General features: G+C 46.4%; 3 protein-coding genes across 6 annotated transcripts in view; 1 reads left to right on the top strand and 2 right to left on the bottom strand.

The window, feature by feature from the left end:
* Positions 1-89: 89 nt before the first annotated feature.
* Positions 90-9,896, bottom strand: LOC308395368 (reticulon-3-B-like). 2 transcript variants are annotated; one of them, XM_080880186.1, is made up of 12 exons: positions 9,757-9,896; positions 6,453-6,612; positions 3,415-3,565; positions 3,278-3,334; positions 3,071-3,209; positions 2,500-2,569; positions 2,379-2,425; positions 2,246-2,304; positions 1,214-1,254; positions 1,114-1,130; positions 902-1,011; positions 90-228 (listed from the first exon to the last, which is right to left on the bottom strand). In XM_080880186.1, exons 2-12 carry the CDS (start codon positions 6,514-6,516, stop codon positions 114-116), a joined length of 870 nt encoding a protein of 289 aa, XP_080736312.1. In that variant the 5' UTR covers positions 6,517-6,612; positions 9,757-9,896; the 3' UTR covers positions 90-113. The 2 variants fall into 2 exon arrangements, with proteins under 2 accessions (XP_080736312.1, XP_080736311.1); XM_080880185.1 differs by having other exon boundaries at positions 3,415-3,568.
* On the top strand, positions 6,661-10,457 carry gemin6 (gem (nuclear organelle) associated protein 6). Its single transcript, XM_080880187.1, has 3 exons — positions 6,661-9,604; positions 9,780-10,172; positions 10,378-10,457. The coding sequence occupies exons 1-2, from the start codon at positions 9,471-9,473 to the stop codon at positions 10,153-10,155; spliced, it is 510 nt and encodes a 169-aa protein (XP_080736313.1). The 5' UTR covers positions 6,661-9,470; the 3' UTR covers positions 10,156-10,172; positions 10,378-10,457.
* A 1,507-nt stretch (positions 10,458-11,964) lies between these two features.
* sos1 (son of sevenless homolog 1) overlaps positions 11,965-14,035 on the bottom strand; it is a 43,200-nt gene continuing 41,129 nt past the window's right edge. For all 3 annotated transcript variants that reach the window (XM_080880174.1, XM_080880175.1, XM_080880173.1), the window contains one exon: positions 11,965-12,770. In XM_080880174.1, the coding sequence (XP_080736300.1) occupies positions 12,198-12,770 (573 nt within the window). In that variant the 3' untranslated portion in view covers positions 11,965-12,197. The remainder of the gene's footprint in view (positions 12,771-14,035) is intronic.

Consider the following 14,035-nt stretch of genomic DNA (forward strand, 5'->3'; position numbering starts at 1 on the left):
TCTTTACACTTTATTTCTCTGATCATATTAAACATTGGAAACAGTGATGTCACCAATCAATAATCAATACTGTCAGATTTGGAGTCAGCTGCAGATCAGGTGTGTGAGCATGCTCAGTAGCGAGTCGAGAACCCGTGGATCTCCACTTTGGAAATGTCTCGCTCGTCGGAGAACACGGCTCGATCAATTCGGGAACTCGGACTGCCGACGCTCTTCAGCCAGTGCTTCCTGAGGAAGAGGAGGAGGAAGAAGAGTGCAGTTAGTACATTCGGGGTATTTCTCAGTGACCTCTGACCCCACAGTGAATAAAGAAACACTGCGCTCCTCTTCATCACAATGAGGTCACCTGACAGAGACACAGCCCACGCCACTGGCATCACTTAGTAGGAGGGGCTTAATTGTGTTTAAACCCCATCCTCATTAAAGCGTTCAGGTTATATCACAGGACAGTTACAACACGAGTGGGAGGAGTCATTTCACAAACTACACACTGACACCTCTTTAGCCCCTCCCATCACACCAGTGAGTGACAGAGTTGTGGCATAAAGAGTTTAAGGACCTGCTTGATTTTAATGTAAACGTCTGATGTCACAGATGTGACAGGTGAGAGTCATGTGATCGTATCAGAGCGCTTCACTGCCACACACAAGTAGTTTAGGAGAACTGTGGCCCTGCCTCTCCGAATATGCTCCTGCAGCTCCTTGCTCCTCAGTCCTCCTCCTGCTCTGACTGTGAGGTCATAGCCAGGTCATAGGAGGAGGCAAATGAGGACAGCACAGACCTGCAAAGCATTATGGGAGCTGTAATACTGCACTGACATTTTCAAATAAAAATCCATTAAAGGATATATCTGTGTGTGTGTGTGTGTGTTCGGAGGCTCTGATTGGTCAGCCAGACTCACATGTCACTGACTTTGTCCCACGGTCCCTGGACCTGACCAATCACAGTGCCCTGTCTGGTGTTTTTCACCCAGCCGCTGAGCCCCAGACTGCGCCCGTGATCCTCCGTGTACTGGCACACATTCACAGGTGTGTGCGTTTAGTCATGTGACACGTTTCCATGGTACATCCTGATCAAAAACAGCAGTAATGTGAAGGAAAAGAGGAAGCTCACCATCCTGAAGCACACTCCTGAACATGGAGAACAAACACAGGGTCAGCGAGTAAAACCTCAAAAAACACACAAACTCGCCGTCACGTGTCAGGCGACCTACCCTGCACGTTCCCGAAGACCTCAAAGTCCACGGAGACGAGTCTGTTTTCAGCCATGATGGCGTGAAGGAGACAAAGTAAAAGCACACACGGAATCATGTTTGCGCAGCGAGATATTTTTATCTCTGATATTTAAACCAATCTCAGAAGCCTTCAAAATAAAAGCATCACTCTTGACTGGTCACAGTCATGGTGATCTTTATTTTGAAGGGCATTCACAATGTAGTTATACTACAGAATACTTCCAACAAAGTAAAATTCACAGTTCCATGACTTCCTCGCTGTCATGAAACAGTGAAGCTGCTTCCTGTCCAAACATCAGGAAGTAACTGTGTAAACATGACCACGCCCACGCCACTGAACGTGACGGCTTGGACAGGTGAGGACTGGTGACGCTGGGCCAGAATAAAAACACACGGCTTGTTTCTCGTCAGTCTGATTTTATTCAAAGACTTGTGAGTCACAGACAAACAGGCCAATGAGAGGAGGGGGCAGAGCTTCAACATCTCAGGTGTCACTCAACCTTGGTCTTCTTCACAGCGCCAGGTAACTTATCCTGCAGACTGAAAACAGACACAGGACGCTTGTCAGCTGCTTGTCTGGACAGAATAATGTGAACACCTGCAGATTAGAGGTGGGCTCATCTGTGTTAACGTGGAAACTGAACATGGATGATCAATCAGCAACCCGACTGTGGACTTTAACTATAGACAGGTGACAAGCACATTAGGAACAGACAGTATGAACACACTGAGCATGCTCAGTTCAGTCCGACTCTTCATAAAGGTAGAACAGAGCTCACCTGGTTCAATTAAGACAGACACTGAGTTTAGATCTGAGGTCAGCATGTGCACAGGTGAGACAGACGGCAGTTACCTGTGGACCATGGACACCTGAGACAAACATTACAAACCCCAGTGGTGCTGCAGAAATGAAGGTCAGATTCTCACCTCTGACCTCAGTGAGGCATTTAGATCAGAGTTGACCTTCGGTGAGGCCAAACATGATGAACACCTGATTACCCGTGACCTCACCTCTGCAGAGTTTCCTCCAGTTTGAGCCGAACAGCCTCAACGTGACGATCGATCTGAGCCTGAACACAGAAACACTCTGAGCTAAGCACGGAGCAAACTGGGCAGAAGACAGGGACACCAGGTGTGTCTTTACCTTCTTCTTCTGGTAGATCAACGGTGTAGTGAAGAAAATGATGTCAGCTGCACACAGAGAGACAACCAATCGGAGATCAGAAAGACTGATATTTAACTCGCTCAGAGGGAAACAAACTCACCAAGGATCAAGATGGTGACGCCATTGAACACGGCACCAACGTACGTCATCACCCAGGTGACGGCTGCCAGCTGGAACACGTAGAACAAAGACATGGACCAAACACACAAACAATACACAAAATTCAGTTTTATTTATAAGGCATCAAATCACAACAGTCTCAAGGTAAAGACCCTAAATAATACAGAGAAAAACCAACAATCATATGACGCCCTGTGAGCAAGCGCTTTGGCGACAGTGGGAAGGAAAAACTCCCTTTTGCTCTAATAGGGTGATATGGTACTACAAGGTCATTAAGATAAGATGGGGCCTGATTATTTAAGACCTTGTATGTGAGGAGCAGGATTCTGAATTCTGGATTTAACAGGAAGCCAAAACAGGAGAAATCTGCTCTCTTTCTAGTCCCTGTCAGGACTCTGGGTTTTTAGGGTCGAGTACAGTAACCTCAGCTTTATCTGAATTTAGACATTCCTGCAGTTTAAGTGCTTGGTGTGTGTTATCTGGCCTCGCGGATAGATAAAGTTGAGAATACACACAACAAACAAACACACAGAATAAAAACACACGCTGACCTTCAGGGAGTCGACCAGGTCTTCCACCAGTAACAGCCTCCTTGTTTGATTACTGAACCAGTTCAAGTGGATCAGAAACTGGTCAGCGAGCTGCCGAACTGACTCTGAGGACACGGAAATGTCCCTCTCCAACAGAGACCTGAAGACGAGAGCTCTAGTGAGGTTAGAGTGATTAGAGCCAGGTTAGAATCAAATCACCCGGGTTACCTGAATGGATGACCTTCATCGGACTTCTGGACGGCCTGGATCACGGATTTATAAACCCTGCAGACGGGATGGAGAACAGGAAGATGTTTTTCATGCTGGGTAATGCGATCTATCTGTCTATAGCAGGTTCCACCCACCTGAAGGTGATTGTGACACAGAGGCATGCCAGGAGCAAATAGGACACCACGCTGATGACTGACAGTGTTGCCAAGGAGAGAAGAACCAGCAGTGAGAGGCCGAACGCCGCTGCAGATTTCTTTGGTTCTCTCCAGTGCACGAGCTGTGAGGCTGCTGACATATTTTCTGAGATTAACCAAAACCAGCTTGATGCCAAAACAACAAATAGATACTAAAAGACAAGAAAGCAGAGAAAAGCAGGCTCCCAGAAACCTTTGACCGGGAAAGGCACAGATATGGACAGAACGAGGACTGCCACACCAATCACACGTCACAGCAGTGAAGCATACCACAGAGAAGCAGATTCAACCTTTCATGGAGGGTTTCCTCGTACGTGTGAACTGGAGTGAAGCACTCACACCATCGGGCTGGACTGGTAATCTGGCATATGGTGCACGGAAGGGCCGCTGCGCACCGACCTTATGACAGCAGCCCATTTGTTCACTTTCATTACTCACACTGGATCGCCTAATCAAACTTCTTAACGAGACCGGCCCAACCCTACCTTCACTGTGTGCTCACACAGCTTGTAGAAAAAGTTTAGCGTGGAAGAAGCAGCTAGAAGGCGGAGCTAAAAAGCAGCTGTTGGGCTGCTGCACCAGCTGTGGAGGAACAGCAGCTCAACAACAGACTGAGGAAAAGATGGAGGAGGTGAAATAAACGTGGCGAGAAAATAGATGGAGGAACATAATCAGAGATCCAGGGAAAATGGTAACTTTGACCACGAGCTGCTCCTGACAGCAAAATGCAGCTTTCACTGCAACTGAGACCGAACCCAACAACAACAATAACAACAGTACCCACATGATTCAAACGAAAACATTCAATAATCAAACTTAATGAAATATATACAAGTGAACGGGATCAAAGTCCAAGACGAGCTCAGAGACGTGGAAATAGCCGGTGTTCTCTCCCACAAGCAAAATGAATCAGGTGAAGATGTGCTGAACCTTCATGAACCATAAACAAATGCACAGGAACCTTCAAGAATGTGATTTATGCAGTGCCAAATCACAACAGACTAATAATCACCAGCAACCTCTGAAATCCATCAGGAATTTTTAAAAACATTCCCAGAACTTAATCCTGGACCTGCAGGACCTCTACTTTAGCCTCAGCAGCATCCAGTCTGCAGGAGAAACAAGCACTGGCCTTATTATCACCTGAAAAACAAAAGAAAACGTCTGATCTTTGCTGTCAGCAAATAGTTTGGCACATGTTGTAGATGTGTTCTCTTTCTCCCATTTCAGGAGAAATGTCCCATTACTGGGAGTCTCTTTTCCCCATTCACTCATCCTCAGCCCAACATCAGCTGGGCTGCTAACAAAAACAACTTTAAATCACCTTCGTTCAGCTTCTTTCCTCTGTAAGCTAAAGAACCGACAACGTTCGAGAGAAAACCCCACCGAGCCGTGACAGACCTCAGGCTGGGCTCGAGCATTTCAACATGTTTTATTCCACGTGCAAAGCTCTCTGTAACTCCACCTTTTACAGTTTCCCAATATCCAGGTTTAATCCCTGCAGATCAGCTGCGGTCATGTGGATCCTATTAGGAGGCGGAGCTACATTCCATAGAGATCCTGTTCAGAGCACACAAGAAAATAAGATCAACGCTGATCTGAGCTGACCTGCTGATGTTTCCTGGAGAATGAGAAAAACCTCAACTCCCAGAAGAACGTTGAAGATTTAATGCCTGATAGATATCATCTGACCTTCACATCATCCAACTCACAGTTTATAGCTCAGCTTTGAACACTCGCACACACACACACACACACACACACACACAGACACACACACACACACACACACACACACACACACAGAGACAAACACACACACAAACGCGCACACACACACACACACACACGCACAGACACACAGACAAACAAACACACACACAAACGCACACACAGAGACAAACACACACACACACACGCACACACACAGACAAACACACACACGCACACACACAGACAAACAAAGACACACACACACACACGCACACACACAGACAAACACACACGCACACACACAGACAAACACACACACACACGCACACACACAGACAAACACACACACACAGACAAACACACACACACAGACAAACACACACGCACACACACAGACAAACACACACACACAGACAAACAAAGACACACACACACGCACACACACGCACACGCACACACACAGACAAACGCACACATGCACACAAACACACACGCACACACACAGACAAACACACACACACAGACAAACACACACACACAGACAAACAAAGACACACACACACGCACACACACGCACACGCACACACACAGACAAACGCACACATGCACACAAACGCACACACACACACACACAGACAAACAAAGACACACACACACACACACACACACACACACACAGACAAACACACACGCACACACACAGACAAACACACACGCACACACACAGACAAACAAAGACACACACACACACACACACACACAGACACAGACAAACACACACACACAAACACAGACAAACACACACGCACACACATACACAGAGACAAACACACACACGCACACAAACGCACACACACACACAAACGCACACACACACACAGACAAACACACACGCACACACATACACACAGACAAACACACACACGCACACAAACGCACACACACACACAAACGCACACACACGCACACACACACACAAACGCACACACAAACACACACACAGACAAACACACACACGCACACAAACGCACACACACACACACACACGCACACAAACGCACACACACACACAAACGCACACACAAACACACACACACACACAAACGCGCACACACACATACGCGCACACAGCAGCCTGACTGACAGTCAGCTGATCGGGACAACAGAGCTTTGTTAGCCTGTTTGGTGAAACGCAGTCAGGTGAGAACAGGTGGCAGCCTCCGTCTACTCTACACTGTTTCCATGCCAACAATCAGGTGTCTCACCTGTGTGCGTGAGGTCTCTCAGCGAGGAGGAGGAGTTGTTGGAGGACGATGAAGAGTCTGCCATGTTTCAGCTGCTCGGTCTGCAGGTCTGACCCTCCCTCTGACTCTCCAGAGCTCTGCAGCTGCTCCATCCAGCGATGACATCACCACATGGGTGGAGCTGGAAAGAGGGGGTGACGAAGTTTAAACCTTCTGAGCAGCTCGATGTGAGCTCAGAGCGAGAATGTTCAGGAGGGTCAAAGGTCAGCTGAGAGTAGTTTGAGCAGACTCAGACAAACATCCACACACACTGTTTAAGTCCAGCCAGACACAGGCGTGCTGGTAACAGTCGTTATCGATCAGACAGGAAGTGAAACCAAATGCAGCTTGAAGCGCAACAATCATTAATCAGTAATCAATAATATTGACACAGCTGTATACATAAAAACACATCAACAGACAGGAAATGAGCTCAGTGATCGCAAGAGAGAGAGAGAGAGCAGGTCAGGATCCAACGAGATCTGTAGAAGTTGGCATCACCATCCGAGGACGATCCCTTGCACAGCTATGGAGACAGTAGGAGGGTCTGAATGTCTTTGTGTTTCCCCAACGAGCATCAGTGATAAATAATCAACAATAAACAGACTGTCGGCTTCATTTCTTGGTTGTTTTCTGTTGGCAGTTTTACAGCAGTGCTGTTGTTCTACAAGCATTAATGTCTGATCCTGAAACACCACACCTGCACTGTACCTGCTGACCTCAGGTCAGACTTGTTGGAATTGTGTTTTTATATTTACTCTCCAACCATAAACAGCAGTGAGTCTGCAGGTGTGAGCTTGAAAACTAAAGCTGTCAGGAGGAGGTGACGCTCGGAGTGTGAGAGTTTACTCTTTACTTTTATTCACAGCAGGAACGTTTTTATGAGCAGCACGTTCAGCGTACTTTAGTTCAATCACTCAGACTACATTCGCTTGGACTGGGATGACTGCAGTGATTTGCTCCATTAGGCTGAAGGACAGGAAACTTCAGTCTCAAATATCTACTGTGCATGCCTCACCTTAGAGATCAACAGCAGCAGTGATTTAAAAAACAGTTCTGTGTCACAAATCACCAGAATAATGATCATCTTAAAAGTGCTAACGAAGCTGAGCAGAGCGCGTCCAGGCCGGGGGTTGCTCGGTGAACCTGCACCATGTCCCTCCACCAAGATGGTTCACTACTCGAGGCGCTTTAGTCCTCTTTGGTGACATCTGGTGGCCAAAAATATGAACAGCAGCTTGAAATGAGCCGCCTCACTGTGATCACCCTCTCTGCATTAGCAACTTCTGTTTAATATCAGGCTATCGGTGTGGTGCATCTGTTTTACGGTTATTTGATTAAAAACTCATTTGTATGAAACGTTTGAACATGGGCGTGTCCAAAAGAAGCCCGTGTCGGGCTCCAGAATATCATGTGACCAAAGATGAACTCTCTGAAATGACGTCAATGCTTCATTATGTGATTCGAGCTGTTGAAAAGATGCACCACCAGCATTGGTTGGGACTATGCTTGTGCCGTGAGGTCATTCCAGACCATCTTTTTGTTTGCCTTATGTGGAATATCCTTTTGAAGCGATCGCTTTTCTTTCTCCATATTAATCAAATCAAAGTTGATGTAAGTCTGTAGAGATCTCTTTGGGCATTTCTGGTCATAAAGCAACATTGTCCAGTCTTCGGCAGTAACACAGGAGTTACAGGAGCAAAAATTGGAGAAGTTTACATCCTTTTTGATTGTTTTCAATAATCACCCAAATATGTAGTTTTGTTTTAACAGGTATACCATTAATTCTGACAGATTTAAATGTTTGAAAGGTAATAAGACAGACTCATTTTCAGCCCTGACACAAGTAGCTGTCTGCTCACATCGTGTGTATTCGACAGGAAAATTGCAGTGTCATCAGTCAGGTGTGCCCATCTCTATCTAAGGGTGGGATACCCTGAAACTGTCCTTTTTTAATATGCACTCCATAATTTGTGCATAAATTGGATGCAGTTGTTCGCACTACACCCAAACATTCACCATCTTCACTCATGCGGCCATCCCACTGGCGCCAGCTGAAGGCTGCCGAGGTCGAAGCTGACTGGAACAACAAATTCGTCCATGATAACAGGATTGTTGTCAGAACTCTTTGTCCCTTTATCAAATTTCATTTCCATAAAAACTCTTAAATAGTTTTTCTTGTTAATAAGTCTCAGGGCTTAACTTTGGATTAATTTAGTTTCCAACAGTCTTTATTCTGACTTTGTCCAAATAATTTCAAATCAGTCTAAACTGGACTGCTTTATGGTCACGGATATGTTCGAGCTCGGATGATGTTTGTTCATGTGGGCATCTATCCATGCTTTCATTCATCACTGTGTTGGAATCACCTCCATATAAAAGTTTAGCTGAAGGACATGAAAATAACATCTGCCTTATCGTCTGTGGTTAAAAATAAATATACATTTTATAATTAAAGCCATTTATAAAGTGTGACTGATCAATATCAACCAAAAGTGTAATCCATTGTTCGCTGATGTTGCAGTTTAAGTGTGAACCGCTGCAAATCTGCTGTCACCAACAGAAACGTGCTGCCTTTCTCACTCTTCTTGTTCATTATTTATTGAGCTTTTAAAGAGTCACATTTTATTTGAAATTAAATTTGTGGACTTATTTCAGGAGTTTTGGATTTTCATCAGTTAACGTATTTATTTTATTTTTGCTGTTTTATTGTGAGCTCGCAGTATTACTTTTCTTCTTATTTGGTTTCTCTTTAATGTTTTATGCTTTGGCCGGAGGGTCTCTATTCTATTTCTAGTCGCTTCTACTGAATGTTTTTGCTGTGCCCGCTTCGGCCTGCAGGGGGCAGCCGCGGCTCAGTTTACGCCTTAAAGCGGAACTTTTGTTTCCGTGTTGTGTTTTCTCAGGAGCGTTAACAGCTGTGAACAGCAGACGGCAGGGGGGTGGAGGGGTGTGTGAATCGATTATTGCTCAGCTATCGATCTCAGCACCGTGAGGTCCATGATGCAGTGCGGCTGGCCCCTCATGGGTCCGCTCAGGTGGCTTCACTACCTTAACAAAGAGGTGAAGGTGAGAGCGGGAAAAGGCGAGGAGCACCGCGGCTGGCTGTTAAGCGTGGACCCGGTGTCCGCCAGGTAACGCGCACGTGGAGCCTAATTTGTAAATCAAACAGCTGATCGTGACGAACGAGTCGAGTTAGTTTTTTTCAGCCGTTTCCTGTGAACTTTGACCTTAACTCGTTTAAGTTAAGTTTAAGTGTGACTCCTGATCGTCACGTGGCTCTGACCCTTGTCTTCCTGTGCCCTGCAGTGTGGTCCTGGTGTCCTTTGGTGAGGCGGTGGCGGTGCGGGTGGTGATGGGTCACGCCGTGGAGGCGGTGGAGGTCCTGCGAGCGGCTGCTGATGATGAGACGGCGAAGCGTCTGCGGTCGGTCTTCCTCCCCCCGCCGTCCCCTTGCCTGGACCCCAAGGAGCTGCGTCAGCGGAGGGATGCCGTGCGGCGGTGGCTGCAGGAGAACCGGATCCCCGTGGAGGAGGAGGGGGAGGAGCTAAAAGTGGCGGGCGTCCTGACGATCGCTGCGCCCTATAGCGCCCACGACTGCAGGAGCTCCAACCAGATCATCCTGGACCGGATCCAGAGACTTATCGGGATCCAGGACTGTACCAATCAGGGGTTGCCACTGTGAGCTGGGCCAATCACCAGGTTAGTGTGTTGTTTGAGCTCCGCCCTTTTGTCATTTGCAGATGTAATCTAAATAAAAGGAGTTTCTAAGTGACTCACCTGTCCCACAGACTGACGAGTCACCAATCGCCATGATTAGTTACGTCAGAGTGGGAGGAGTTTTAAATATGTGCATAATTTTAAAAGATAAACTGGTTTTATTGTGACAGGCACAATTTCATTTCAGGTGAGAAGAGACCTGCAGCAACCACAATGAACCAGGAAACCAGAGTGCTGGCTCACCTGGGGTCACCCGGGGTCAGGGTGTGCACGGGCGGATTTCAGTTTGTCAGACTTCAGTAATCAATAATTATTGATCTGCTGTAATCATTGACACCTGGATGTCGCTGATGTGATTGAACATCACCTGAATCACCTGCGTCAGTATCAGGTGTCTCCGGTCTGTCCTCTAAGGAGAACTGAGTTCTGCTCTTTATTTGCCCGTTGCCATGGTGACACCTGCGCCTGTGGGAATGACTTGCTGCAGACTGATTCCCGGAGCGTTTTTGTAAAAGTTTCGTGTCGTTTCATACTTTGTAAAACAAATTCAGACTGGAGTCAAACTTAAACCACGAGCTTTGATCTTTGTCAGTTTCAGTAAACATGGGGATGAAACGTCTACCGAGTCATCTAATCACTGTAAATAAACTGTAAGGTAATTATTGTATCTATGGTAACAAGACACCCATCCCTCCACGCATTTATTTCAATATGCTCTGCTTGGTTTTGTTTGTTGAATGCAGAGCAGAGAAACACTTGTATCCTGGGGCTTTGTGTGTGTTCAATGTCAATAAAGTTAATTGAAACCAGCCCAGCGCCACCTTATCTGCTCTTTAAGTGATGACATGATGAATCCTGCTCCCGGCCCAAACTACTCTGCATTTATTAAGTCTGTGTTTTTAACATGTTTTAGTGCTTTGTATATAGTTCAGTTTAATCTGAACAAACCCCTAAAAACAGTCAGTGATCACTATTGTCCCCTCTCGGTTTTTATTACCATTGTTCATTTTAAAGCTCAGTTTTTAAACCCTATCTACAGCCCAGCCCATGCAGCAGTATAATGACTAACCTCGTATTGTGGATGGATTATCTCAGTTGTTCTCCTGACTGAAGTTTGGTCCGTTTACAGCATCTTGCCATGCGACTGATTTTGTCTCTAACCATCAGGAACCCTCACGTTAATTTTTATCAAGCGGAAAAGTGTTAGCGTTCATCCTCCAGCTTCACTGTGTTTATGCTAACATAGCTGTGTTGCTAGCGATCACGTAGCACATCATTATACACCAGGTAGCCCAACTTCAGTAACCCTACAAACGTCACTGCTGTTTAGTTTTCTGTCTTCATTTATGTTGGAAGTGATAGAGCCGTACGTTTAAATTTGTTCATAAATCTCTCAGTCAGAACATGCTATATCATGTTTAGATGGAAACTGGCAAGCTAACTTCCTGCTAACTTCTAACTCCATTGAATTTAATAAATCCTGTTTTCATGGATGCCTGGATGTTAAACTTCATAGTTACACCTGGTAAAGCAGCAACGCTGATCATTTTATTAAAGATGAAATAATTTAGACAGTTTTTAACTCTCAGTGATGCTGCAGTGATCGTTTGGACCTGAAGCAGAGTTTGAACCCAGACACGAATAATGATGTCAGACTTGAAGACCACCCGCTGCTGCAGGGGCAGTAGATGTGGAGGAGCCCACCTACAAAAACCAGCCACAGTTCAGTTCAGCAGGTAAAATAAAGACCGATGAATTCCAGGTTTCTTCGAGCTCAGTGAAAGAAATGTTTATTCCCTTGTTTTTGTTTACATCACTAATAATGACATCACCACCATCTTCTTCATCAGGTCCACCTGAACCACTGCAGTACCTGTGTGGCTCCAGGCCAGTACCTGAGGGTCTCGTCCCTCTGAGGTCTGAGCTCAGAGATGTTCAGAATAAGAGCACATTTTTGTTTTACAGTCAGTCTCAGTTCGAAGCAGTCAGAGCTTCCTGATTGGTCCATCACACATTTTTACTTTCTTCTGATCCAATCAGCTGTAGTGTTAACTCAGTCTCCTCCACAGCCTGTCCAATCAGCTGTCCCTGAACCCTCTGGAACTCCAGGCTGTCCAATCGCACAGAGGGCGTGTCCAGCATGGGGGCGTGTCCAACAGAATCCCTCTTGTATGTCTTTGGGGGGAGTTTGGGAACACTGTGACGTGGAGGCACAGGGGGGCCATCCAAGGTGAGGGGAGGGAGTGGGGGGAGGGGTGGAGAAGGCAGGGGTAATTTCCTGGAGGTGGGGGTGACAGGAGCAGGGAGAGGGGGTGAGGAGGACAATGTGGTGGGGGTGGAGCAAATGGAAGTTGGGCCAGAGATGTTGGGGGGGAAGAAAGCCTGAGGCAGGAGGTCACAGCGGGGACGACCCTGAGGGGGGGGCAGGAGGTGTAGAGGGGAGCTGAGGGGCTCTCGTGGAGGCAGGGAGGGGGGGCTGTCAGGTGGTGATGATGACAGTGACGAGTAACGAGAGGGGTGGAGCTTACAGGTGGGCTGACGAGGTGGAATGGCTGGGGGGCTGTCCAGCTTTGACACCATCTGTGAGGGAGAAGGGAGGGGGGGGGTCAAATGTCACATTCAAATGAACCTTTATCAAGATTGAATTGAGAAGGCGGCGTCAGACAACAGCCCCGCCTCCCCTCACCACAGACCTTTGTTTACATTTACACCATAACAGGACGCCAACAGGGGCCCGTTCTTCGTACCGCGCTAAGTGAGTTAGCTGGATTAGATTGTTGACGATTTCGCGTGATCTTGGATCGTTCGGTTCTCCGAAGCTCATCCGGGACTTGCTGTCATAGCAACAGATCCGTAAGCGTAAACCTGCTCGGGAGCAGGTTTACTTTATGTAAACAGGATTAGATCGCGGCCACGCAGGTATGTCCGCTTCATTTATACGAAAGCAACAGCGATATTCCTCCACTGTTTCACCATAAATAAATAACATCAATGTAACTAAAGACAATGCAGTACTTGATCCTTTCATTGATGTCATACAGATACATACAGGTCATTTCCTAAAAAAAAAGGGAAGTGTACTATTAACATTCTATTACATGTATGTGATTATTGCAGATGTAATTCATATTTCAGAGTAGCAATTGTAAATTACTTCGTGTAATCAAGATGAGAGACCACGGCTATAAAAGCGAAGGTGGATTTGGGAAGTCTGTCGCAGCCATGTCCTGTCCGTATACGCGAGCAGCCCATTGAGGAAGGTGCAAGATTGATAAGGAGAGTTTCCAGAATTCAGCGTATATTGCGGGACAGACAGGATCCTTTAGCTCAGCGCGACAGTGTGCTCATAGAGAGATATCGATATTCCCGTGAGGATATTATTTACTTAACCAACTTGTTGACGAGGGGGTGCAGGACCACCACCTGTCTTTTTTTTGCTCCGCCCTTTTCTTGGTTGCTGTTATGAACAAACAAACAGATTATTTCAGGGTCTCTTTCCAAGAGACTCAAAGCAATATAAGTGATAAATATTACCATTCTGTAGAATATTCTTATATTTCACTTTTACTTGTTCCCATGTTCTAGTGGGTCCTGTTGTGGCTCTAATGTGAAAGAGGATATAATGTAATATAATAAATTTACCCTACCGCCTACTGGTGTTGGCCAGAGGGGCCGATGGCGCGATATGGCAGCCTGGCTTCTGTCAGTCTGCCCCAGGGCAGCTGTGGCTACACCTGTAGCTGCCTCCACCAGTGTGTGAATGTGAGAGTGAATGAATAGTGGCATTGTAAAGCGCTTTGGGTGCCTTGAAAAGCGCTATATAGATCCAATCCATTATTATTGTT

This window comes from Rhamphochromis sp. 'chilingali', assembly GCF_963969265.1.
Source record: "Rhamphochromis sp. 'chilingali' genome assembly, chromosome: 4".
NCBI classification, from domain to species: domain Eukaryota; kingdom Metazoa; phylum Chordata; class Actinopteri; order Cichliformes; family Cichlidae; genus Rhamphochromis; species Rhamphochromis sp. 'chilingali'.